Genomic DNA, 27,732 nt, shown 5'->3' on the forward strand with positions numbered 1-27,732 from the left:
CCTTGGATTCCTTGTTAAAAAATCGATTTTCCCCATAAATACTAATGAATGGCACAGTGATGACGCCCATCTTCGTTCCATTGGATCCCTCGTTAAAATTCTATTTTTTCCTTGTTAAAATTCCATTTTTCCCATAAAAACAAATGGGTGGCACAGGGATAACATCCATCTTTATTCCATTGGATTCCTCGTTAAAATTCTATTTATCCCATAAAAATGAAAGAATGGCACAATGGTAACACATATCTTTGTTCCATTGGATTCTTCATTAAAATTCTATTTTTTTCCTTGTTAAAATTCTTTTTCTCCCATAAAAACGAATGAATGGCACATGGATAACGCCCATCTTTATTCCATTAGATTCCTCATTAAAATTCTATTTTCTTCCTTGTTAAAATTCTATTTTTTCCCATAAATACTAATGAATGGCACAGTGATGACGCCCATCTTCGTTCCATTGGATCCCTTGTTAAAATTCTATTTTTTCCTTGTTAAAATTCCATTTTTCCCATAAAAACAAATGGGTGGCACAGGGATATCATCCATCTTTATTCCATTGGATTCCTCGTTAAAATTCTATTTATCCCATAAAAATGAAAGAATGGCACAATGGTAACACCCATCTTTGTTCCATTGGATCCTTCATTAAAATTCCATTTATCCCGTAAAAATGAAAGAATGGCACAATGGTAACACCCATCTTTGTTCCATTGGATCCCTCGTTAAAATTCCATTTATCCCGTAAAAATGAAAGAATGGCACAATGGTAACACCCATCTTTGTTCCATTGGATCCCTTGTTAAAACTCTATTTTTTCCTTTTTAAAATTCTATTTTTTTCCTCGTTAAATCTCTATTTTTTCCCATAAAAACTAATCAATGGCACACTGACCTTTGTGCCGCTGGCTGCCTCACTAAAATTCCATTTTCCCCCATTTTTCCCTTTGCAGCCCCAGTGAAGGAGCCCCCGCTCTGCCCATGGCGTTTGCAGCTCCCAAACCCCGCGATGGCTCCAGGCTGCGCCTCAGCTCCTGGACCCCCCTCAACCATCGGCTCATCAACGACCAGGCAAGTCCCAAAATCCCCAAAATCCCCAAAATCCCCAAAATCCCCAAAATTCAGGGAATAATTCAGGGAATCATTCAGGGAATCATTCAGGGAAATTCAGAATTCCTGGGCTCATTGAGGTCACCCAGCACAGCTCCCAAACCCCGCGATGGCTCCAGGCTCCCCCTCAGCTCCTGGACCCCCCTGAGCCACCGGGCCATGAACGACCAGGCAAGTTCCCAAAATCCCCAAAATCCCCAAAATTCAGGGAATAATTCAGGGAATAATTCAGGGAATAATTCAGGGAATAATTCAGGGAATAACTCAGGGAATTCAGAATTCCTGGGCCCACCGAGGTCATCCAGCACAGCTCCCAAACCCCGCGATGGCTCCAAGCTCCCCCTCAGCTCCTGGACCCCCCTCAACCATCGGCTCATCAACGACCAGGCAAGTTCCCAAAATCCCCAAAATCCCCAAAATTCAGGGAATAATTCAGGGAATAATTCAGGGAATAATTCAGGGAATAACTCAGGGAATTCAGAATTCCTGGGCCCACCGAGGTCATCCAGCACAGCTCCCAAACCCCGCGATGGCTCCGAGCTCCCCCTCAGCTCCTGGACCCCCTTCAACCATCGGCTCATCAACGACCAGGCAAGTCCCAAAATCCCCAAAATCCCCAAAATTCAGGGAATAATTCAGGGAAATTCAGAATTCCTGGGCCCACCGAGGTCATCCAGCACCACCCCTCAAGGAAAAGCCAATTCCAGGATTGATTCCCCGAGGATTGGTTTGGAATAGTCTCAAAATTCTCCCCCCTCAACCATCGGCTCATGAACGACCGGGCAAGTTCCCAAATCCTGAAATTCAGGGAATAATTCAGGGAATAATTCAGGGAAATTCAGAATTCCTGAGCCCACCGAGGTCACCCAGCACAGCTCCCAAACCCCGCGATGGCTCCAGGCTCCCCCTCAGCTCCTGGACCCCCTTCAACCATCGGCTCATCAACGACCAGGCAAGTCCCAAAATCCCCAAAATCCCCAAAATCCCCAAAATTCAGGGAATCATTCAGGGAATCATTCAGGGAATCATTCAGGGAATCCCCGAATTCCTGAGCCCATCGAGGTCACCCAGCACAGCTCCCAAACCCCGCGATGGCTCCAGGCTCCCCCTCAGCTCCTGGACCCCCCTGAGCCACCGGGCCATGAACAACCAGGCAAGTTCCCAAATCCTGAAATTCAGGGAATAATTCAGGGAAATTCAGAATTCCTGAGCCCACCGAGGTCATCCAGCACCACCCCTCAAGGAAAAGCCAATTCCAGGATTGATTCCCCGAGGATTGGTTTGGAATAGTCTCAAAATTCTCCCCCCTCAACCATCGGCTCATGAACGACCGGGCAAGTTCCCAAATCCTGAAATTCAGAGATCTCATCACTGGAGCGCTCCATAGCTCCAAGGCCTTGGAGCAGAGGACATGGGCTTGATTATCACACCCAATTTGGGCCATTCTGTTGCTAATTAACGCTCCCAAGCGCCTGGAGAGGCAGAATTTTGGGAGAGCCTCCGCTCAGATGCGTCTCCAAGAACGCCGCAAACAAATCCGCCGTCGGTCTTTGATCAAAAACCACAAACAGCTCCCTCCTCCTCCTCCTCCTCCTTCTCCTCCTCCTGCCCGGAATCCTCCAACCCAAACCTCACATCTCTGACTACTCATCACTTCCTTGGGGCAAATCCTTTTTTTTTCCAAATTCAGCTCGTTGGGGTTTTTGGGGTGTTTTTCCAACGCAAATAAAGCGAATAATGACTGTCAAGGCTCAAATAAAAGAACTGTCATTTTGCAGCCCTCACCAGAGACTCTCGTGCTGGGAGGGACAGAGCTGGAGCTGTCACCATCAGCCCTGACAATGTCCCTCCCTGCAGGAACCAGCTCAGAGCGAGAGTTCTGCAGCTCGTAACGACCCAGCAGCGCCTTTTCCCGTTTCATCGCCGTTTGATAAGCCCGGCTCTTTTCCTCCTCCTCCTCCTCCTCCTCCTCTTTGATCGGTGTGCTGGAAAAATCCCTTCCAGCATCCCCTCCCTCCCCGGGTCACCATCGCAAAGGCGGAAGGCGGGGCTGTGGTGGTGGGGAGCCGCGTGTTGGGGCTTTGGGGTCCGGCTCGCCACGGAGAAAGGTCAGGATCAGAAATCCTCCTCTGGATTTTGATCCCGATCCTCCCCGCTGGGAGCCGTCGCCGCAAAGCGGCCGAGGAACAAGGGCTGCTCCTGCCAGCCCCTCCCTGAAGGGTTTGAGGAGTGGGGATTGGATCCCGCAGGGTTTCAGGCGCTCAGGATTAATGGGGTTTGTGAATTAACCAGGTGGGAAGTTCGGCTTTTGGGGCAGCTCCCTCCCATCGCTGCGGGGCCAGGAGAGAGGAATTGCCATGGAGCCAGGCTGGGAGAGTTTGGAGGGATCACCTGGAGAAGGGAGGGATCCAGGGAGAGCTCAGAGCCCTTCCAGGAGATGGAAATGTTCACCTGGAGAGGAGAAGGATCCAGGGAGAGCTCAGAGCCCTTCCAGGAGCTGGAAATGCTCACCAGGAGAAAAGGACACACAGAGCCGCTTTCAGGAGCTGGAAATGCTCACCTGGAGAAAAGGAGACTCAGAACTCTTCCAGGAGCTTTGGATTTTCACCTGGACCCTCAGAGCGCTTCCAGGAGCTGGAAATGTTCACCTGGAGAGGAGAAGGATCCAGGGAGAGCTCAGAGCCCTTCCAGGAGCTGGAAATGCTCACCTGGAGAAGGGAAGGAGACTCAGAACTCTCCCAGGAGCTTTGGATTTTCACCTGGACCCTCAGAGACCTTCCAGGAGCTGGAAATGTTCACCTGGAGAAAAGAAAGAACCTCAGAGCCCTTCCAGGAGCTGGAAATGTTCACCTGGAGAAGAGAAGGACATTCAGAGCCCCTTGAGGAGCTTTGGGTGCTCACCTGGACCCTCAGAGCCCTTCCAGGAGCTGGGAATGTTCACCTGGAGAGGAAAAGGATCCAGGGAGAGCTCAGAGCCCCTTCCAGGGGGGCTAAAGGTTGGACCCAGGCCTGGTTTAGGCAGGAATCAGGCAGGAAAAACCTGGATTGTTGCAATTCCTGATCTCCTTCCCATGCTGGTGCTGGGTCTGGTGTGTTGGAGCTGAGCTGGTCCGTGCCGGGGGTTTGTCCTGGACAAGTTTGGGGTTGGGAAGCTCAGGGAGCCAGGAGAGAGCTGGGAGAGCTGGGAATGTTCACCTGGATCAGGGAAGGATCGTCAGAGCCATTCCAGGAGCTCTGAGAGTTCACCTGGAGAGGAGAAGGATCCAGGGAGAGCTCAGAGCCCTTCCAGGAGCTGGGAATGCTCACCTGGGGAAAAGAAAGACCCTCGGAATCCTTCCAGGAGCTTTGGATTTTCACCTGGACCCTCAGGGCCCTTCCAGGAGCTGGAAATGTTCACCTGGAGAAGAGAAGGACCCTCAGAGCCCTTCCAGGAGCTTTGAGTTTTCACCTGGAGAAGAGAAGGATCCAGGGAGACTTCAGAGCCTCTTCCAGGATATGGAAATGTTCACTTGAAGAAGAGAAGGACCCTCAGAGCCCTTTCAGGAGCTGGGAATGTTCACCTGGAGAAGATGATGACCCTCAGAGCCCTTTCAGGAGCTGGGAATGTTCACCTGGAGAAGATGATGACCCTCAGAGCCATTCCAGGAGCTGGGAATGTTCACCTGGAGAAGAGAAGGACCCTCAGAGCCATTCCAGGAGCTGGGGGTGCTCACCTGGATCAGGGAAGGCTCCAGGGAGAGCTCAGAGCCCCTTGCAGGCCCTGAAGGGGCTCCAGGAGAGCTGGAGAGGGACTGGGGACAGGGCATGGAGGGACAGGACCCGGGGAATGGCTCCCACTGGGAAAAGTGAGGTTTAGGTGGGATCTTGGACCGGAATTCGTGGCTGGGAGGGTTGGGAGCCCCTGGGGTTCCCCGGGAGGCTGAGGCTGAGGCTGTGCCTGTGGCTGTGGCTGTGGCTGTGGCTGTGCCTGTGCCTGTGGCTGTGGCTGTGGCTGTGGCTGTGGCTGTGCCTGTGGCTGAGGCTGTGGCTGTGGCTGTGGCTGTGGCTGTGCCTGTGGCTGTGCCTGTGGCTGTGGCTGTGGCTGTGCCTGTGCCTGTGGCTGTGGCTGTGGCTGTGGCTGTGCCTGTGCCTGTGCCTGTGCCTGTGGCTGTGCCTGTGGCTGTGCCTGTGGCTGTGGCTGTGCCTGTGCCTGTGCCTGTGCCTGTGGCTGTGGCTGTGCCTGTGGCTGTGGCTGAGGCTGTGGCTGTGGCTGTGCCTGTGCCTGTGCCTGTGCCTGTGCCTGTGCCTGTGCCTGTGGCTGTGGCTGTGCCTGTGGCTGTGCCTGTGGCTGTGGCTGAGGCTGTGGCTGAGGCTGTGGCTGTCCCTGTGCCTGTGCCTGTGCCTGTGCCTGTGCCTGTGGCTGTGGCTGAGGCTGTGGCTGTGCCTGTGGCTGTGCCTGTGGCTGTGGCTGTGCCTGTGCCTGTGCCTGTGCCTGTGCCTGTGCCTGTGCCTGTGGCTGTGCCTGTGGCTGTGCCTGTGCCTGTGCCTGTGCCTGTGCCTGTGGCTGTGCCTGTGGCTGTGCCTGTGCCTGTGGCTGTGCCTGTGCCTGTGCCTGTGCCTGTGGCTGTGCCTGTGCCTGTGCCTGTGGCTGTGCCTGTGGCTGTGCCTGTGCCTGTGGCTGTGGCTGAGGCTGTGGCTGTGGCTGTGCCTGTGGCTGTGGCTGTGGCTGTGGCTGTGGCTGTGGCTGTGCCTGTGCCTGTGGCTGTGGCTGTGGCTGTGGCTGTGGCTGTGCCTGTGGCTGTGCCTGTGGCTGTGGCTGTGGCTGAGGCCGCGGCCTCCCAGCCCAGGACATTTTATGGAAAGGACCCCGGAGCTCACCCCGGGGCAGCCCCGGCACCGCCCGCGGCCCCGACGGCTCCGAGCCCGCCCGGGCCGGACGGGGACACGGCCGGGGAGGGACACGGAGCCGGGGCGGGTACGGGAAACGGGCAAACATCCAAAGCAACCCACTCATGGAACAAATCAGCCTAAAATATGGAGACATCAAATCAGAAAAATGGATTGATCGGATAAATCCATCGAAAATATGGAAATATCCAAATCAACAAATATGGATTTATGGAATAAATCAATATAAAACATGGAAATATCCGTAGAAATAAATACATGGAGTTCTGGAATAAATGTATCTAAAATATGGAAATATCCAAATCAACAAATATGGATTTATAGAATAAATCAATATAAAACATGGAAATATCCGTAAAAATAAATACATGGAGTTCTGGAATAAATGCATCTAAAATATGGAAATATCCAAATCAACAAATATGGATTTATGGAAAAAATCCATATAAAATATGGAAACATCCAAATCAATAAAAATGGATTTATGGAATAAATCCACATAAAATATGGAAATATACAAACCAATAGAAATGGATTTATGGAAAAAAAAACATATAAAATATGGAAATATCCAAATCAATAGAAATGGATTTATGGAATAAATCCACATAAAATATGGAGATATCCAAATCAATAAAAATGGATTTATGGAATAAATCCATATAAAATATGGAAATACCCAAATCAATAGAAATGGATTTATGGAAAAAAAACCATATAAAATATGGAAATATCCAAATCAATAAAAATGGATTGATCGGATAAATCCATATAAAACCATGGAAATATCCATATAAATAAATAAATGGATTTATGGAATAAGTCCATCTAAAATATGGAAATATCCAAATCAATAAAAATGGATTTATGGAAAAATCCATATATAAAATATGGAAATATCCAAATCAATAGAAATGGATTTATGGAAAAAATCCATATAAAATATGGAAATATCCAAATCAATAAAAATGGATTGATTGGATAAATCCATCTAAAATATGGAAATATTCAAATCAATAAATTTATATAATAAATCCATCTAAAATATGGAAATATCCAAATCAATAGAAATGGATTTATGGAAAAAATTCATATAAAATATGGAAATATCCAAATCAATAGAAATGGATTTATGGAAAAATCAATATATAAAATATGGAAACATCCAAATCAATAAAAATGGATTGATCCATAATTTTTCCCAAACCACCCTTCCATTGATATTTTATTTTCTTTTTCCAGCTGAATTTCCCTCAGCACGCACTGATCCCACTCTAAAAACTCAACTTTCTTTTTTTCCTCTTTTCTGTGTTTTACAGGTCTTTGAAGAAAGAAGAGCCCTGCTTGGGAAATGGGTAAATTCTCTCATTTTCTCTTTAAAGAAATGTTTTCCACGGGCAGATTTTGGAAGTGAGCCGGAGCTTATCCCATGGGAATTTAAATTTAAAATTTCCTCTGTGGGAAAAGGGATTGGCGTTCCCTGATGCGACCGCTCCGCTTTTGAGCAAAGGTGGCCAAAAAAATTCCCTCATTTCCCACATTCTGCAAGGCTTGAATCGGGAAATCAAATTCCATCCTTGGAATGAGATTAAATGAGATTAAAAAACGCCATTAAAAAATGTCTGGGAGGTCTTCACAGGAGATTCTGGATGCTCAGATGCTTCCATGGCCTTTTGGGGCAAAAATCAGCAAAAAAAGAAATTTTATCCACCGAGGGCACGCAGAGATTGGTTTGGGTTGGAACTCATCGTTCTTTGCGCTCAATAATTCACTCATTAAATTATTTTTTTGCGTCTCTGATGGTCTTTACAGGCAAATATTTTGATTTTTAGGATTATTTGTAGGAAATATAAATGTCCTTGTCTTCACAGGAAATAATCTGTCAATAATTTGTCGTGTTTTGATAAGAAGGAATTTTAGGGAAATGAAATAATGGAGGGGTTGTTGTTCAAAAATCAGCTTTTAATGGGACGGGCAGCAAGCGGAAAACATAAAAATCATCTCTTGGAGATTGCTGGGTGTCTGAAAACGCCAAAATCGGGAAAAACCTCCCTGCAGTCGCTCTCACGAGTGCTGAACATTCTGGGAATGAAAGGGAGGAAACTCAGGGAGCTCCTGGGGGATTTTCCGTCGCCTTCTCCAAGAGAAATTGGGAAATTTCAAACGGAACTCGAAATTTCAAATGGAATTCAAAACTTCAAGTGGAAGTAAAAATTTCAAACAGAATTCAAAATTTCAAATGGAAATCGAAATTTCAAATGGGAATCAAAAGGTCAAATGGATTTCAAAGTTTCAAAGGGAATTTGAAATTTCAAACTGAATTCAGAATCTCAAACAGAATTTGAAACTTCAAATGGAATTCAAAATTTCAAATGGAATTTAAAATTCCAAACGGAATTCAAAATTTCAAACGCAATTCGAAATTTCAAATGGAATTCGAAATTTCAAATGGGAATTCAAAATTCCAAAAGGAATTCAAAATTTTAAACGGAATTCGAAATTTCAAACGGAATTCAAAATTTCAAACGGAATATAAAATTCCAAACGGAATTCGAATTTTCAAACGGAAATCAAAATTTCAAACGGAATTCAAAATTTCAAACGGAATTCGAAATTTCAAATGGGAATTCAAAACTCCAAAGGGAATTCAAAATTTCAAATGGTAATTCAAAATTTCAAATGGTAATTCAAAATTCAAAAAGGAATTCAAAATTTCAAATGGGAATTCAAAATTCAAAAAGGAATTCAAAATTTCAAATGGGAATTCAAAATTCAAAAAGTAATTCAAAATTCCAAACGGAATTCAAAATTTCAAATGGAAATCAAAATTTCAAACGAAATTCAAAATTTCAAACGGAATTCAAAATTTCAAATGGAATTTAAAATTCCAAACGGAATTCGAAATTTCAAACGGGAATTCAAAACTCCAAAAGGAATCAAAAATTTCAAACAGAATTCAAAATTTCAAACGGAATTCGAAATTTCAAATGGGAATTCAAAACTCCAAAAGGAATCAAAAATTTCAAACGGGATTCAAAATTTCAAACGGGAATCCAAATTTCAGCGGCAATTCCAAATGTCAGCTTTTGAAAGGAGCCGCCGCCGCCGGGGTTTCCTGGCTGGGGTCGCTCTCGGGGCAGCTCCAGGGATTTCCCAGACCGGGAGGGTGAAACCTCTCCCAACTCCGGTTCCGCGTTTTCGGGATATCCGGGGATGGAACAGAGGGAAAATCCTCGTTCCACGTCTGGGCTCAAAAATGCACGAGCTCCGCCAGCCCGGATGATCCCGGATCGGGGCTGCGCGTGAGGCCGGGCTTGGAGGGCTCTCCGGAATTTTACAATTTTAGGGGCTCTCCTGAATTTTACAATTTTTGGGGTTTTCCTGAATTTTAGAATTTATGGGGCTTTCCTAAATTTTAGAATTTTAGGGGTTTTCCTGAATTTTACAATTTTAGGGGTTTTCCTGAATTTTAGAATTTTAGGGGCTTTCCAAATTTTAGAATTTTAGGGGCTTTCCTGAATTTTAGACTTTTAGGAGTTTTCCTGAATTTTACAATTTTAGGGGTTTTCCTGAATTTTAGAATTTTAGGGGTTTTCCTGAATTTTAGGGGTTTTCCTGAATTTTAGAATTTTAGGGGTTTTCCTGAATTTTAGAATATTAGGGGCTTTCCTGAATTTTAGGGGTTTTCCTGAATTTTACAATTTTAGGGGTTTTCCTGAATTTTAGACTTTTAGGGGCTTTCCTGAATTTTAGGGGCTTTCCAAATTTTAGAATTTTAGGGGTTTTCCTGAATTTTAGAATTTTAGGGGCTCTCCTGAATTTTAGAATTTTAGGGGTTTTCCTGAATTTTAGGGGTTTTCCTGAATTTTAGAATTTTAAGGGTTTTCCTGAATTTTAGAATTTTAGGGGTTTTCCTGAATTTTAGAATATTAGGGGCTTTCCTGAATTTTAGAATATTAAGGGCTTTCCTGAATTTTAGAATTCTAGGGGTTTTCCTGAATTTTAGAATTTTAGGGGCTTTCCTGAATTTTAGGGGTTTTTCTGAATTTTAGAATTTTAGGGGTTTTCCTGAATTTTACAATTTTAGGGGCTCTCCTGAATTTTACAATTTTAGGGGCTTTCCTGAATTTTAGAATTTTAGGGGTTTTCCTAAATTTTACAATTTTAGGGGCTCTCCTGAATTTTACAATTTTAGGGGCTTTCCTGAATTTTAGAATTTTAGGGGTTTTCCTAAATTTTAGAATTTTAGGGGTTTTCCTGAATTTTAGAATTTTAGGGGTTTTCCTGAATTTTAGAATTTTAGGGGCTTTCCTGAATTTTAGAATTTTAGGGGCTCTCCTGAATTTTAGAATTTTAGGGGTTTTCCTAAATTTTAGAATTTTAGGAGTTTTCCTGAATTTTAGAATTTTAGGGATTTTCCTGAATTTTAGGGGTTTTCCTGAATTTTAGAATATTAGGGGCTTTCCTGAATTTTAGAATATTAAGGGCTTTCCTGAATTTTAGGGGTTTTCCTGAATTTTAGAATATTAGGGGCTTTCCTGAATTTTAGGGGTTTTCCTGAATTTTAGAATTTTAGGGACTTTCCTGAATTTTAGGGGTTTTCCTGAATTTTAGAATTTTAGGAGTTTTCCTAAATTTTAGAATTTTAGGGGTTTTCCTGAATTTTAGGGGTTTTCCTGAATTTTAGGGGCTCTCCTGAATTTTAGACTTTTAGGAGTTTTCCTGAATTTTAGAATATTAGGGGTTTTCCTGAATTTTACAATTTTAGGGGTTTTCCTGAATTTTAGAATTTTAGGGGCTTTCCAAATTTTAGAATTTTAGGGGCTTTCCTGAATTTTAGACTTTTAGGAGTTTTCCTGAATTTTAGAATTTTAGGGGCTTTCCTAAATTTTAGAATTTTAGGAGTTTTCCTGAATTTTACAATTTTAGGGGTTTTCCTGAATTTTAGAATTTTAGGGGCTCTCCTGAATTTTAGAATTTTAGGGGTTTTCCTGAATTTTAGAATTTTAGGGGTTTTCCTGAATTTTAGAATATTAGGGGCTTTCCTGAATTTTAGGGGTTTTCCTGAATTTTAGAATTTTAGGAGTTTTCCTGAATTTTAGAATTTTAGGGATTTTCCTGAATTTTAGGGGTTTTCCTGAATTTTAGAATATTAGGGGCTTTCCTGAATTTTAGGGGTTTTCCTGAATTTTAGAATTTTAGGAGTTTTCCTGAATTTTAGAATTTTAGGGATTTTCCTGAATTTTAGAATTTTAGGGGTTTTCCTGAATTTTAGAATTTTAGGGGTTTTCCTGAATTTTAGACTTTTAGGAGTTTTCCTGAATTTTAGAATTTTAGGGGCTTTCCTGAATTTTAGGGGTTTTCCTGAATTTTAGAATTTTAGGGGTTTTCCTGAATTTTACAATTTTAGGGGCTCTCCTGAATTTTACAATTTTAGGGGCTTTCCTGAATTTTAGAATTTTAGGGGCTCTCCTGAATTTTAGAATTTATGGGGCTTTCCTAAATTTTAGAATTTATGGGGCTTTCCTGAATTTTAGAATTTTAGGGGCTTTCCTGAATTTTAGGGGTTTTCCTGAATTTTAGAATTTTAGGAGTTTTCCTGAATTTTAGAATTTTAGGGATTTTCCTGAATTTTAGGGGTTTTCCTGAATTATAGAATTTTAGGGGTTTTCCTGAATTTTAGACTTTTAGGAGTTTTCCTGAATTTTAGAATTTTAGGGGCTTTCCTGAATTTTAGGGGCTTTCCTGAATTTTAGAATTTTAGGGATTTTCCTGAATTTTACAATTTTAGGGGTTTTCCTGAATTTTAGAATATTAGGGGCTTTCCTGAATTTTAGGGGTTTTCCTGAATTTTAGACTTTTAGGAGTTTTCCTGAATTTTAGAATTTTAGGGGTTTTCCTAAATTTTAGAATTTTAGGGGCTTTCCTGAATTTTAGAATTTTAGGGGTTTTCCTGAATTTTAGAATTTTAGGGGCTTTCCTGAATTTTAGGGGTTTTCCTGAATTTTAGAATTTTAGGGGTTTTCCTGAATTTTAGAATTTTAGGGGCTTTCCTGAATTTTAGGGGTTTTCCTGAATTTTACAATTTTAGGGGTTTTCCTGAATTTTAGAATATTAAGGGCTTTCCTGAATTTTAGGGGTTTTCCTGAATTTTAGAATATTAGGGGCTTTCCTGAATTTTAGGGGCTTTCCTAAATTTTAGAATTTATGGGGCTTTCCTAAATTTTAGAATTTTAGGGGTTTTCCTGAATTTTAGAATTTTAGGGGCTTTCCTGAATTTTAGGGGTTTTCCTGAATTTTAGAATTTTAGGGGCTTTCCTGAATTTTAGAATTTTAGGGGTTTTCCTGAATTTTAGAAATTTTTAGGGGGTTTAGAAATCAGGTTGGAAAGGGGATAAAGGAGAGGGAAAAGCGCTGCTGAAAGAGCGACACCAAGAATTTCACATTTCAGAGAAGGTGAGGGTGCAGCAGCTCTGCAGAAAAAATCATGGGCGTGAGGGTGGATCACAAACTGGGTGTCTGAAAAAAGGGAAATATCCCAGAGTCGTTCCCAGTTCTGCTCCCTGCATTTTGAGAGGTGTGAAAACAAATTTTAATGAATCACAGAAATGTCCAAAAAGAAAAAGGGAATGATCTGATCCTCACGTTGTGGTTATGGAGGCACAGGAGCAAAATCCAGAGAATTCCCTGCTGGAACAGCTTTGTTTGGTTTTCCAAATAAAGTTTGGATTAAAGTTGGGATTTTTATTTATTTAATTGTTTATTTAACCCTTGCTGATTTTACTTGCATGCATCCAGCGATTTCCATTTTTATTTTGTCATATTTTTTGGTGCCACAGGACATCCTTGATGTCTCCCCCAGGATTTCCATTTTTATTTTGTTTTATTTTTTGGTGCCACAGGACATCTTTGGTGTCTCCCCCAGGATTTCTATTTTTATTTTGTCATATTTTTTGGTGCCATTGGACATCTGTGATGTCTCTCCCAGGATTTCCATTTTTATTTTGTTATTGTTTTTGGTGCCACGGGACATCTTTGGTGTCTCCCCCAGGATTTCCATTTTTATTTTGTTATTGTTTTTGGTGCCACAGGACATCTTTGATGTCTCCCCCAGGATTTCCATTTTTATTTTATTTTTTGGTGCCACAGGACATCTGTGATGTCTCTCCCAAGATTTACATTTTATTTTGTTGGGTATTTTTTGGTGCCACAGGACATCCTTGGTGTCTCCCCCAAGATTTACATTTTATTTTGTTTTATTTTTTGGTGCCACAGGACATCTTTGGTGTCTCCCCCAGGATTTCCATTTTTATTTTGTTATTTTTTTTTTTGGTGCCACAGGACATCTTTGGTGTCTCCCCCAGGATTTCCATTTTTATTTTGGTTGTTTTTGGTGCCACAGGACATCTGTGATGTCTCCCCCAGGATTTCCATTTTTATTTTGTTATATTTTTTGGTGCCACAGGCCATCCTTGGTGTCTCTCCCAGGGTGTTGTGGTGCACAAAGCACAGGTGGAGGAGCGAGGAATGAGGTGACCTGAAGGGATTTGATTTCTGTGTCTGTGCACCTGACAGGAGGCTGCAAACAGGAAAAATCCTTTTTATTCCCTTTTTCCAGGGAATCGAGGACAGGAGAGGAGGGAGCAGAGCCAGGGGAGGGTCGGGTTGGACATCAGCAGGGATTTGTCCATGGAAAGGGAGGGCGGGGAGCTCTGGAGTCCCCAGGGAAGGGCTGGACGTGGCTCTGGGCTGGTGACAGGTGGGCATCGGTCACTGGTGGGACTTGGTGGTCTTGGAGGTGTTTTCCCACCCAAATAATTCTGTGATTCTGTGTTTTTCCTCTTGTTTTTCCTCGTGTCCCCTCTCTGTGTGGCACTGAGCCCTCCCAGGTGAGGGACACTCCTGCAGGGCGGTGGGGCTGATCTGGGAGGTGACACAGGGAAAACAAGAGGTTAAATCACAGAATCACAGAATTATTTAGGGTGGAAAAGACCCCCAAGACCACCAAGTCCCACCTGTGACCGATGCCCACCTGTCACCAGCCCAGAGCCACGTCCAGCCCTTCCCTGGGGACTCCAGAGCTCCCTGAGCAGCCCCACCACCCTGCAGGGGTGTCCCTCACCTGGGAGGGCTCAGTGCCACACAGAGAGGGGACACGAGGAATAACCAGAGGTTCAATCACAGAATTATTTCGGTGGGAAATGGGAAAAGACCTCCCAGACCATCAAATCCCACCTGGGACCGATCCCCACCTTGTGGTGGGGCTGCTCAGGGAGCTCTGGAGTCCCCAGGGAGGGGCTGGACGTGGCTCTGGGCTGGTGACAGGTGGGCATCGGTCCCAGGTGGGACTTGGTGGTCTTGGGGGTCTTTTCCCACCCAAATAATTCTGTGATTTAACCTCTTGTTTCTCCTTGTGTCTCAAAACTCTTTGAGGCTTAGCTACAAGCAGGAAGTTCCTGCCAAGAAGCAACATCCTCAAAGCTTTAATTCAAACGCTCCTAAATCAACCTCAGACTTATAAAGGTTAATTGTGAACAAAGGACAGGTTCAAAGCCTTCCTCCATGCGTTATTTTTCTCAGTTATTGTTAGAAATTGTATTTATAACTGTCCCAGGGTCGGTTTGCACACATGTCACAATCACAAACCCACACATGGCCTGATGAACCTGACACCAGACACAGCTTGGTGAGCACAGGGCCTCCCCCTGATGCCAGCCTGGTTATTTGTGTGTGTGCACTCGTGGGTTAATTGCAAACCTGGTCTGAAAATTTTCAAAGTTTCATAGTAATGAAATGGTTATAAAAATAGGAATGCAATGAGAGTAATGATAAATTGGACAGTTTGAATTAGGACAATGTGAGACAATAAAAGAAAGAGTTATGGATGTCTGGGTAACTTTTTCAAGCCTGAAAAAGGACACACATTAACAAAGGAGTAACCCTTAGAAACAATAATCTATTGCATATTCATTCACCTCATCCATGATGCATCAATTCCATTCAAACACAGGATTCTGTCTGCTCATCCTCAGCTTCTTCCTCTGAATCCCGACAGCGCCTTCGAGGTGGGAAGAAGTTCATTTCTGCTGATAATGGAGCAAAAATCTTTCTAACAATGGAGCACCCAAATCTTTCTTTTTCTCGGAAAGATTCAGGTGTGCTGGGGCTGCTCTCTCGCTGTGAGTCCTCCACAGCACGGTTTCTATTTGAACATTTTGTTATAACCTAAACCTGTATTTGCCCCACTGCTTAGGAGAATGAATCCAGCATTACTGCCTAACACAACACACGTAATAAAAATTCGAGTATTTGCCAAAAGCCATTAATAAAACACAGACATTTCTCACAAAGGCAACCCGGCACGGGCCGATGTCACCCAATGCCGGTGACATTGTTCAGGGCAGGGCCCCGAGAGGGGAAAAGCTGCGGGCAGAGCGAAGCGGAGGCGCGGGGGAATCCGGTGCGACCGGTCCGACCGGCGGCGGCGGCAATCCCCGCCGGGGCAGCGTCCGCGGGAAGCGCCGGAGCGGGGACGGGGACCCGTCCGTGCTGGGAAAGAGAGAAAACCAATTCATCGTCAGGGATGGCTCTAAGGAGCTCACACAGAAATTTATCGTGCTGGAAAAGAGACAAAACCAATTCATCGTCAGGGATGGCTCTAAGGAGCTCACACAGAAATTTATCCGACTGGAAAAGGGACAAAACCAATTCATGATCAGGGATGGTTCTCAGGAGCTCACACAGAGGAAAAGAGACAAAACCAATTCATGATCAGGGATGGTTCTAAGGAGCTGACACAGAAATTTATCTGACTGGACAAGAGACAAAACTAATTCAGGATCAGGGATGGCTCTAAGGAGCTCACACAGAAATTTATCCGACTGGAAAAGGGACAGGTTCTAAGGAGCTCACACAGAAATTTATCGTGCTGGAAAAGGGACAGAACCAATTCATGATCAGGGATGGTTCCAAGGAGCTCACACAGAAATTTATCAGCACAAATTCATGATCAGGGATGGTTCTAAGGAGCTCACACAGAAATTTTTCCGACTGGAAAAGGGACAAAACCAATTCATGATCAGGGATGGTTCTAAGGAGCTCACACAGAAATTTATCCATGCTGGAAAAGAGACAAAAATTCATGATCAGGGATGGTTCTAAAGAGCTCACACAGAAATTTATCCGACTGGAAAAGAGACAAAACCAATTCATGATCAGGGATGGTTCCAAGGAGCTCACACAGAGGAAAAGAGACAAAACCAATTCATGATCAGGGATGGTTCTCAGGAGCTCACACAGAAATTTATCCGTGCTGGAAAAGGGACAGAACCAATTCATGATCAGGGATGGTTCTAAAGAGCTGACACAGAAATTTATCCGACTGGAAAAGAGACAAAACCAATTCATGATCAGGGATGGTTCCAAGGAGCTCACACAGAGGAAAAGAGACAAAACCAATTCATTGTCAGGGATGGTTCTCAGGAGCTCACACAGAAATTTTTCCGACTGGAAAAGAGACAAAACCAATTCACGATCAGGGATGGTTGTGAGGAGCTCACACAGAGGAAAAGAGACAAAACCAATTCACGATCAGGGATGGTTCCAAGGAGCTGACACAGAAATTTTTCCGACTGGAAAAGGGCCAAAGGTTCGGAATTGACCCCTGAGCGCCGCGGGCGGGCAGCAAATGCGCTGCGCAGAGGGGCTGCCCAGCAAACAGAGCGAAAGCGAATCTGCGTTTCCAATCCGCGTTTGGAACTCTGGTCCGAATGTCAGTCCCACAGGGAACAGAGGGACACTGCGCATTGAACTGCTTAGTGACACATCGGAATCAATATATTCCATGGATTTATGTACATAAAATCTAAAATTTTACCTATATTTTATATATTTGTATTATATATAAATATATAAAAATAATATATATTCATATATATTTATATATAAATAATATAATATATATAGTATATATATTTTTATATATACAATATATATAAAAATATACATACACTATATATATTGTATGTATATCGTGTTTATATATAAACACATATCTATCGTGTTTATATATAAATATATAAAAATATATATGTTTATATTAAAAACACTATATATATTTATAGTGTTTATATATAAATATAATATATATTCACACTATACATTTATAAAAATTAATAAAACCCCATATATTTACCCACTATACATTTATAAAAATATTAAAATTTATACATTTTAATATGTAAAAATAAATAATATATAAAAAATAAACAATATATATATTGTGTATATATATAGCGTTTATATATAAACACATATACATAGTGTTTATATATAAATATATATAAATATATATGTTTATATTAAAAACACTATATATATTTATAGTGTTTATATATAAATATTATATATATTCACACTATAAATTTATAAAAATTAATAAAACCCCATACATTTACCCATTATAAATTTATAAAAATATTAAAATTTATACATTTTAATATATAAAAATAAATAATATCTATAAAAATAAACAATATATATATTGTGTATATGTGCATATATATAGTGTTACGATATAAACACATATATCTAGTGTTTATATATATAAATATATATAAATATCTGTTTATATATATAAACACTATATATATTTATAGTGTTCATATATAAAAATAATATATATTCACACTATACATTTATAAAAATTAATAAAACCCCATACATTCACCCACTTCAAAAATAGTAAAATTTATTCATTTTAATATGTAAAAATGAATAATATATATAAAAAATAAGCAATATATATATTGTGTATATATATCGTGCTTATATGTAAATTTTAATATGTAAAAAGTAAATAATATATAAAAAAACCCGAATATATATAGTATATATATAGTGTTCATATATATAAACACACATATATAGTGTTTATATATATAAATATATATAAAGATATATGTTTATATATAAACACTATATATATTTATAGTGTTTATATATAAATATAATATATATATACGCTAAAAATTAACAAAGCCCCATACATTCACCCACTATAAATTTATAAAAAATATTAAAATTTATACATTTTAATATATAAAAATAAATAATATTTATAAAAAATAAGTAATATATATATTGTGTATATGTATATATAGTGTTTATATATTTAAACACATACATATAGTGTTTATATATAAAAATATACATATAAATATATATCTGTTTATATATATAAACACTATATATGTTTAGAGGGTTTATATATAAATATAATATATATTCACACTATACATTTAAAAAAATTAATAAACCCCCATACATTTACCCATTATAAATTTATAAAAAATATTAAAATTTATACATTTTAATATATAAAAATAAATAATATCTATAAAAATAAACAATATATATATTGTTAATATGTATATATATATATAGTGTTTATATATATATATAGTGTGTATATATCTAATGTTTATATATATAAATATATATAAATAAATGTATGTTTATATATATAAACACTATATATATTTATAGTGTTTATATATAAATATAATATATATTCACACTATAAATTTAAAAAAATTAATAAAATCCCATACATTTACCCACTATAAATTTATAAAAAATATTAAAATTTATTCATTTTAATATATAAAAATAAACAATATATATATTGTGTATATATGTATATATATAGTGTTTATATATATAAACACATACATATAGTGTTTATATATAAAAATATACATATAAATATATATCTATATATATAAACACCATATATATCTATAGTGTGGATATATAAATATAATATATATTCACACTATACATTTATAAAAATTAATAAAAACCCATACATTTACCCACTATAAATTTATAGAAAATATTAAAATTTATGCATTTTTATATGTAAAAAGTAAATAATATATACAAAAACCCCAATATATATATAGTATATATATATAGTGTTCATATATATAAATACATATATATCGTGTTTATATATATAAATATATATAAATAAATATCTGTTTATATATAAAAACTCTCTATATATTTATAGTGTTTATATATAAATATAATATATATTCACACTATACATTTATAAAAACTAATAAAGCCCCATACATTTACCCACTATAAATTTAGAAAAAATATTAAAATTAATACATTTTAATAAATAAAAATAAATAATATATACAAAATTAACAATATATATATTGTGTATATATATAGTGCTTATATATAAACACATATACATAGTCTTTATATATAAATATATAAAAATATATCTATGTTTATATATAAAACCACTATATATATTTATAGTGTTTATATATAAATATAACATATAAGCACACTTTAAATTTATAAAAATAATAAAACCCCATACATTTACCCACTATAAATTTATAAAATATTAAAATTTATACATTTTAATATGTGAAAAGTAAATAATATATATTAAAAACCCCAATATATATAGTGTATATATATAGTGTTCATACAAATAAACACATACATAGTGTTTATATAAAAATATATGAATATATATGTTTATATATTTAAACACTATATATATTTATAGTGTTAATATATAAATATAATATATATTCACACTATAAATTTATAAAAATTAACAAAGCCCCATACATTTACCCACTAAAAATTTCTAAAAAATATTAAAATTTATACATTTTAATAAATAAAAATAAATAATATATACAAAACTAACAATATATATATTGTGTATATATATAATGCTTATATATAAACACATATACATAGTCTTTATATATAAATATATAAAAATATATCTATGTTTATATATAAAAACACTATATATATTTATAGTGTTTATATATAAATATAATATATATTCACACTATACATTTATAAAAATTAATAAAGCCCCATACATTTACCCACTACTAAATTTATAAAAATATTAAAATTTATTTTTAATATATAAAATAGATATATATAAATAAACAATATATATATTGTGTATATATATATAGTGTTTATATATATAAACACATATATAGTGTTCATATATAAACACACATAGATAAACATGTATCTGTTTATCTATTTAAACACTATATATATTTATAGTGTTAATATATAAATATAATATATATTCACACTATAAATTTTTAAAAATAATAAAACCCCATACATTTACCCACTATAAATTTATAAAAATATTAAAATTTATACATTTTAACATATAAAAATAAATAATATATATAAAAATAAAAAATATAGATACTGTGCATATATATATATTTATCAGTGGAATTTATCAGCACAAATTCGTGATCAGGGATGGTTTCGAGGAGCTCACACAGAAATTTATCAGCACAAATTCATGATCAGGGATGGTTTTATGGAGCTCACACAGAAATTTATCAGCACAAATTCATGATCAGGGATGGTTTTATGGAGCTCACACAGAAATTTTCAGCACAAATTCATGATCAGGGATGGTTTTATGGAGCTCACACAGAAATTTTCAGCACAAATTCCTTATCAGGGATGGTTTTATGGAGCTCACACAGAAATTTATCAGCACAAATTCGTGATCAGCGATGGTTTTATGGAGCTCACACAGAAATTTATCAGCACAAATTCATGATCAGGGATGGTTTTATGGAGCTCACACAGAAATTTATCAGCACAAATTCCTTATCAGGGATGGTTTTAGCGATCAGGAACGGGGTGGGATCAATGATGGGCAGCAGAAGTTTTCCCCCTTCGTGTGGCAGAGAAAATCTTCATTTCAAGGGGTTTCAAAGCTTTGATTTCACGCCAAGGGCGAGGAGGGGACAGGCAGAAGCTCCTCTGGTTCCTCTTTGATTTTATTCCCAGGGAACATTTCTCAATCCTAAATCCCCAGGTCCTCCTTCAGTTTTCCCTTAACACCCTGCCAATCATTAGAATTCAAAATTATATAAAAACCAGGGATTTTATAAAAGGGAATATTCCTAAATTCACGGTGTCTGAAAATACAAGGAGCTTTCTTCTGGTAGTTATGATATTTCTTGAAAAATCTTTTTTTAAAGATTTTTTTCCTCTTGAGAAGCTGAGAAGCCTCAAGAACAAAATGTAAACAATAATTATTTGTTGCTGTGGGATGCAGCAGGTGCATGTGTGATTGGGTTTATGTTGCTGTTTTTAATTAATGGCCAATCAGAGTCAGTCACAAACGTTCGGGTTTTTGATTTTTTTTTTTTTTTTTATTTTTTTTATTTTTAGCTAGCTTGTGATGAAATCTTTTATTCTTTTAGTATAGTTTTAATATAATACATATCATAAAATAATAAATTAAGCATTCTGAAACACGGAGTCAACATTCTCACCTCTTCCCTCACCCTGGGGCCCCTGAGAACACCGTCCCATTTTTTATGTGGGTTTTAATCTCCCCAGAATGTCAGGAATCCAATCCCACACTCTCTTCATTCCGACCTTCCTGAAGGTCTTGCAGAGGAGTTGGTGAGAAGGAGAAGGAGAATTTGCTCCCTGGAGTTTGTTCTCCAGCACTGGAATTCATCCAAGGGAAAATAAATTAATAAATAAATGAGGAGTTCTTCAAAAATGATCAGGAAAGAAAATGCTTCTCAATTAAATTCATCAGCGCCGTGCATTTTAAACTATTATTCTGCCAGTTCTCCATTCCAGCAGAGGTTTGGGGTGGGGAGGAAGCAGAGAAAAAAAAAAAAATCTGCATTTCTAATTCTGTTCTTAATTTCATTCTGACAGGGAAAAGAAGGGACGCTGGACATTAAACTATTTATTTACCCAGAGTGATTAAAAGAAAACATTGGGAGAGCATTTTTTTCTTATTTCTCAAAATAATAAATTTCTAGTTCTATTTCTAGCTATATCCATATTTATATTTACATTTATATTCATATCCATAGTTATAGTTATATTTATAGGTATAGTTATATTGACCCTTTTTTATTATGTTAATCCATTTATATTATTATATTATTTATTATCAGCTATATTTTATTATAATATATTATTATATAAACTATCATGATATGACATATTATATTATATTATATTATATTATATTATATTATATTATATTATATTATATTATATTATATTATATTATTGTTATATTAATCCAGTTATATTAATCAATTTTTTAATCTTATATTTATTCTCTCTTTGAGTTTAAAACTCTTCAATGTTGGAACTTTGGATATTGAGAATTTTACATTTTCGGTGCTGACAGGCACTGACCCCCAAAAGAACAACCGTGCATTTGACCTGAGGGCATGGAGAAAAATCCAAAATTAAATTCTAGAAACTGGGTGTGGAGTTTGAATAGAAATGTGTACATCACATGGTGGGAAACTTATAATTTAAAGTTTTAGAATATAGTAATATATTTAAAGCAAAATAGAGGGTTTAGGGTGGAAACAAATCCTTCTTCATGGGTTTGGGTGGTATTGTGTAATTAGAGAAAAAACTGCATTGCAGGCCACAGGGAGTTGGCTATTAAGTTAAAAGTAAAAATAATTTAAGCATCATTTCTTAATTAAACAGTTTATCCTTAAAAAGCTTTGTAGAGAGAGATCTACAGCTCCATTTTTAGTTTGTTAAAGCATAGTGCTGTAGAACTCCCAGTTTGTGAGAGTGTAACATAAATAAGAACTAATAAACATCTGAGTCTGAACAGAAAATACCATCTGACACATTTGATACTGACCTTAACAAAAAAAAAAAAAAAAAAAAAAAAAGAAGAATTTTTTAAAAAAAATCCACATTTCCCCTTGTCCCTTCTCCACACACTCTGGTAAGACAGGATGGAGCCAAATCCACGTTTCCCCTCAGGAAAAGCCTCTCCAGCCATCCCTCCCTTCCCACTGGGAATTCCTGCTGCTCCTGCCCGTGGCCACCACCCATCCCAGGGCTGTTCCTCCCGGCTGCCGCCGGGGCTGCAGCTTTGGAGCCAGACTGGAGCCATTGGAGGCATTTGTGGGGACGATTTGAGTCATTTGTGGGGACACTTTGGGCAATTTGTGGGGGCTGAGGTTGTCTCCTCCCAGGAGATGGCTGCTGACAGGTCCTTGTGTCACTCCCGCCCTGTTTGTCCAGCTCTGCAAAGCTTCCCTCAATTCCTCCCACACGGATTCAATCCCTGAGGAGTCAACCCTCCTCTTTAGGTACCTGCCATCAGCTGTAGAAAAATCTGGGTGACTCTGCTGCCATTGTGGATTTTTCATCGTTTGGTTTCCCTCTGTGCCGCTCCTCATAGCCCGTGTGGGAGGATTGTGAGGGAAAAATACTTCACAAATTGTGAGGCACTCTGAGATTGCAGCACTGAGGGCTGTGGAGGTGTCAGGGGAGAAGGAACCAGCAATGGATTCATCACTGGGGCCTGTTCAAATGAGTAAAAACCCATCTGAGTCTCCTCTTTTCCATGAGGGAAGCTGGCCCCAGGAGCATGAGTTAGTCCTGGCCTAGGCCGTCCTGGATCCTTTCAGGATTAGAAAGTGTCAGAGAAGGAATCGGCAATGAATTCATCATTGGGGCCTGCTCAGATGGGGGTTTTTACCTCATTTCCATGAGGGAAGTCAGTCCCATGTGTTAGTCCTGGAGCACAGGAGCCTAGGTCATTCTGGATCCTTTGAGGATTAGAAAGGGTCAGAGAAGGAATCATCAATGCATTCATTATTGAGGCCTGCTCCTGTAAAAACCCATCTGAGTCTCCCTCTTTCAATGAGGGAAACCAAGGCTCAGAGTGGGTCCCAGGAGAATGAGTTAATCCTGGCCTAGGCTGTCCTGGATCTTTTGAGGATTAGGAAGCATCAGGGGAGAAAAAATCAGCAATGCATTAATCATTGGTGCCTGCTCATATGAGTAAAAACCCATCTGAGTCTCCTCATTTCTATGAGGGAAGCCAGTCCCAGGAGCGTGAGTGAGTCCTGGCCTAAGCTGTTCTGGAGCCTCTCAGGATTAGGAAGTGTCAGGGGAGAAGGAACCAGAGATCAGTTCATTAGTGGGACCTGCTCAAATGAGTAAAAATCCATCTGAGTTTCCTCTTTTCCATGAGGGAAGCCAAGTCTCAGAGCTGGTCCCAGGAGCATGAGTTAATCCTGGCCTAGGCTGTCATGGATCCTTTGAGGATTAGAAAGTATCAGGGAAGAAGGAATCAGCAATGGATTAATTATTGAGGCCTGCTCCTGTAAAAACCCATCTGAGTCTCCTCCTTTCTGTGAGGGAAGCCGGTCCCAGGAGTGTGAGTTAATCCTGGCCCAGGCCATCCTGGATCCTTTGAGGATTAGAAATCATTCTGTGGCTTCAGAGTTTCTTTCATGCAGCCTCTCCATTTGTTCCCAGTGCTCTGTTCCCTCAGAGTGAGTCACCACAAGCTGCTGCTGCTGCTGCTGCTCCTGTGCTTTCCCTCACCTCATTTTATTTTGAGAAGCTGAATTTCTGGTTTGTCTGCACCTGAAACTCCTCTTCTTATTTTTTTTCCCTTCAGTTTGACAAATGGACAGATGGCCAGAGGAGGAGGATCCTGGTGGACCTGCTGGAACGCTGCTCCCTGTCCCAGCAGAAATTTTGTGCCAAGCAGCTCCAGGCCCGAGTCCCCACAGAGGCCGCGGATTTTACCACGAGGCTCCCTCGAGTCCTGTCCCTGTACATCTTCTCCTTCTTGGATCCACGGAGCCTCTGTCGATGTGCACAGGTAGAAAAAGCCAGCACCCGCCTGGGCTTCAAAAAGCCAGGACAAAGCAGTTAAAAAACAAAAAATAACCAGGAAAAAACTGATTTTTGGTGAAGGCTTAGATGAATGTTTACTGATGATCGTTCCTCAGATCCTAAATTAAGACAGATTGGCCAAGATTCATGGAATTGATGAGTAATTTCAAATTCTTCTAAAGCATTTTAAAAGTGGCATTTTCAAGGCTGATTATTCCCAGAAAGAAAGCCTGGTACTTCCTGAAAATCACATTCCTCTAAAATACCTTGCACTGTGTGCAGAGCCCTTAATTCTTTGAGAGATTTTGGCTTGTGCTTTTGCAAAGAACAACACTTGATCCTGTAAGGAAAACAGATCCTTTTAAATGCCTGAAGGTGAAGTGTTGGATGTGGAGAAGCAGAAAATTCCAGATGGGCTTTGGAGCAAAATGATTAAGACTCCAAAAATCTGAAATGCTGTGAGATGCTGCCCAAAGTGGTTTTAAATTAAAAAGTCAGTTTTCAGTGACATTATTACTGTGCTAATGTAATATTCCATGTTATATAAAAATATATAATAACCTCAGGATGGCTAAGCCTTGCTTTAGGAACTTCAGCATTTTATGTGAGTACAACTCAAACTCTCCATGACAACAGGTCAGAAAATTCCTTAGAATCACAGAATATCTTGAGTTGGAAGGACCCCTTTCATGAAGGCCTTGAAAGGTGTAAATGCTTTAATCAAAGGTTTAAATGGAGCATTAGCAGCACAAAATAATTGAATTTATTTAAGATTATGTGAGAATTCTATCCAAAATCCTGGGATGCTTTAAACCCCAAAGTGGCTGGGAATTCCTTCACAGGTGAGCTGGCACTGGAAGTACCTGTCAGAGCTGGACCAGCTGTGGATGCTGAAGTGCCTGCGTTTCGGGTGGCTCCTCAACTTCTGCCCCACGCCCTTCGAGCAGGGGGTGTGGAAAAAACACTACATCCAGATGGTGAGGGAGCTGCGCCTCACCCGGCCCAAGGTACTGCTGCCCTCAGCGCCAGCTCCCAGAATTTCCACTTTCTGAACTGATTTAGTGCCCATTGTTGATTTCTGTCCTCTGCCTCTGTCTTGGGATTGAAGCGCTCCAGATTTTATTTTGTGTTAAGACTCAAATGTTTATTTTTTTATTTTCTGTGTTGCAGTCTTACAAGCAGTGAGCTCTGCAGTGTTTAACAAGCTACAAAATGGCTGACTGTCGTTCTCCACAGTCTTTTGAGGCTAAACTATCCAATTAAGGAATAACATCTAAATTATTTTCACTTTTAAACCCATAATCACTCAAATTCCACAATGTGGACTTTGCTGTCCAATTACAAAGAACCACCCAAACCCCTGGAGAAGAAGGATCAGCCACCACCCTAAACCCTCCATCTTGTTCATATATATTATTATATTCTAAAACCCCAAACTCTTGAGTTTTCCACCCTGTGATATTACTGCTCTAGTGTCCTACTGGTGCTTTAGCATCCATTCTCTGACTTCTTTACTCTGCCTCTGTCTTGGGATTGAAGCACTCCAGATTTTATTTCCTGTTCAGACTGAAATGTTTATTTTTTATTATCTGAGTTGCAGCCTCACAAGCAGTGAGCTCTGCAGTGTTTTGCTAACAAGCTACAACATGGCTCACTGTCTTTCTCTACAAGGTCCTTTGAGGCTAAACTATCAAAACAAGGAATGACACCTAAATTGTTTGCTGTTTTAACCCAATAATCACTCAAATTCCACAATGTGGACTTTGCTGTCCAATTATAAAATACCACCCAAACCCCTGGAGAAGAAGGATCAGCCACCACCTTAAAACCTCCATCTTGTTTTTATATATATATATATATATATATATATATATATATATATATATATATATATATTTATATATTTATATATTTATATATTTATATATTTCTATATTTCTATATTTCTATATTTCTATATTTCTATATTTCTATATTTCTATATTTCTATATTTCTATATTTCTATATTTCTATATTTCTATATTTCTATATTTCTATATTCTAAAACCCCAAATTCTTAAGTTTTCCACCACGTGATATTACACACTTCTATTCAAACTCCTCAGCCCATAATCCCTATAATGTTCAATGTATATAATTCTAGAATTCAATTCAATTTCTATAATTCAATTTTGGAAGCGTTCTCCACAGCCTCAGGTCAAATAAAGTGTTCTCTTGTTGGTGTGTGACTTTCAGCACAGAAAGTTTAAAATTTTCAGCATCCAGGGCTCCACCAGTGTTTAACTCAATACAGAGTGTTAGCAAGTTCTCCTCACAGCTTAATTAGACAAAACAATCCTTTTCCAACACAAGAACCAAAGTCACCGTTGTAGCTTCAGGCCCCAAAAAGTGTAAATTGATGAGAATAAACTGGGAGAATGTGACTTCATTACCTGAATATGTAATTGAATAATTAACAAGAAGAAGGATCAGCCACCACCCTAAAACCTCCATCTTGTTTACATATATTTCTATATTCTAAAACCCCAAACTCTACGTTTTCCACCCTGTGATATTACACACTTCTAATCAAACTCCACATCCATTCTGGCCCCAAAAAGTGTAAATTGATAGTAGCAAACTGGGAGGATGTGACTTCATTACATAATTATAATTGAATAATTAACCCCCAATATTCAAATGGCCCAAAACCCATAAAAGTGTGAAAACCTGTGAGAAATGGATTTGTAGAGAAGTCTCCAAGCCTGACAGAAGGCTCCCACATCTGTGTGCAAACTTTGAGACAAGAAATGCTGACTTAGAAATTCCATGGAACAGGACAGACATTGTTGAGAGAGAAATGGAGCTAGAAACCAATTTCAAAAGATAACATTACAAATAAGACTGGATACTTTAGAGAAATAAAACTATGAAAGATGAATTGTAGTAAGAATCATGAAGGGTAATTTTAGATTATTGGTTTTGAGGTATTTACAGTATGGTAAATACTGAAAATAC

General features: G+C 38.8%; 1 protein-coding gene across 1 annotated transcript in view; it reads left to right on the forward strand.

Annotated features, from left to right (window-relative positions):
• The window catches only part of FBXO16 (F-box protein 16), a 58,260-nt gene that overhangs the window by 4,813 nt on the left and 25,715 nt on the right, over positions 1-27,732 (forward strand). Inside the window, exons 2-5 of the mRNA XM_059469236.1 lie at positions 950-1,067; positions 7,313-7,348; positions 24,514-24,720; positions 25,577-25,741. Coding sequence (XP_059325219.1) covers positions 950-1,067; positions 7,313-7,348; positions 24,514-24,720; positions 25,577-25,741 — 526 coding nt within the window. The remainder of the gene's footprint in view (positions 1-949; positions 1,068-7,312; positions 7,349-24,513; positions 24,721-25,576; positions 25,742-27,732) is intronic.

Source organism: Ammospiza nelsoni, chromosome 3, assembly GCF_027579445.1.
Source record: "Ammospiza nelsoni isolate bAmmNel1 chromosome 3, bAmmNel1.pri, whole genome shotgun sequence".
NCBI classification, from domain to species: Eukaryota; Metazoa; Chordata; class Aves; order Passeriformes; family Passerellidae; genus Ammospiza; species Ammospiza nelsoni.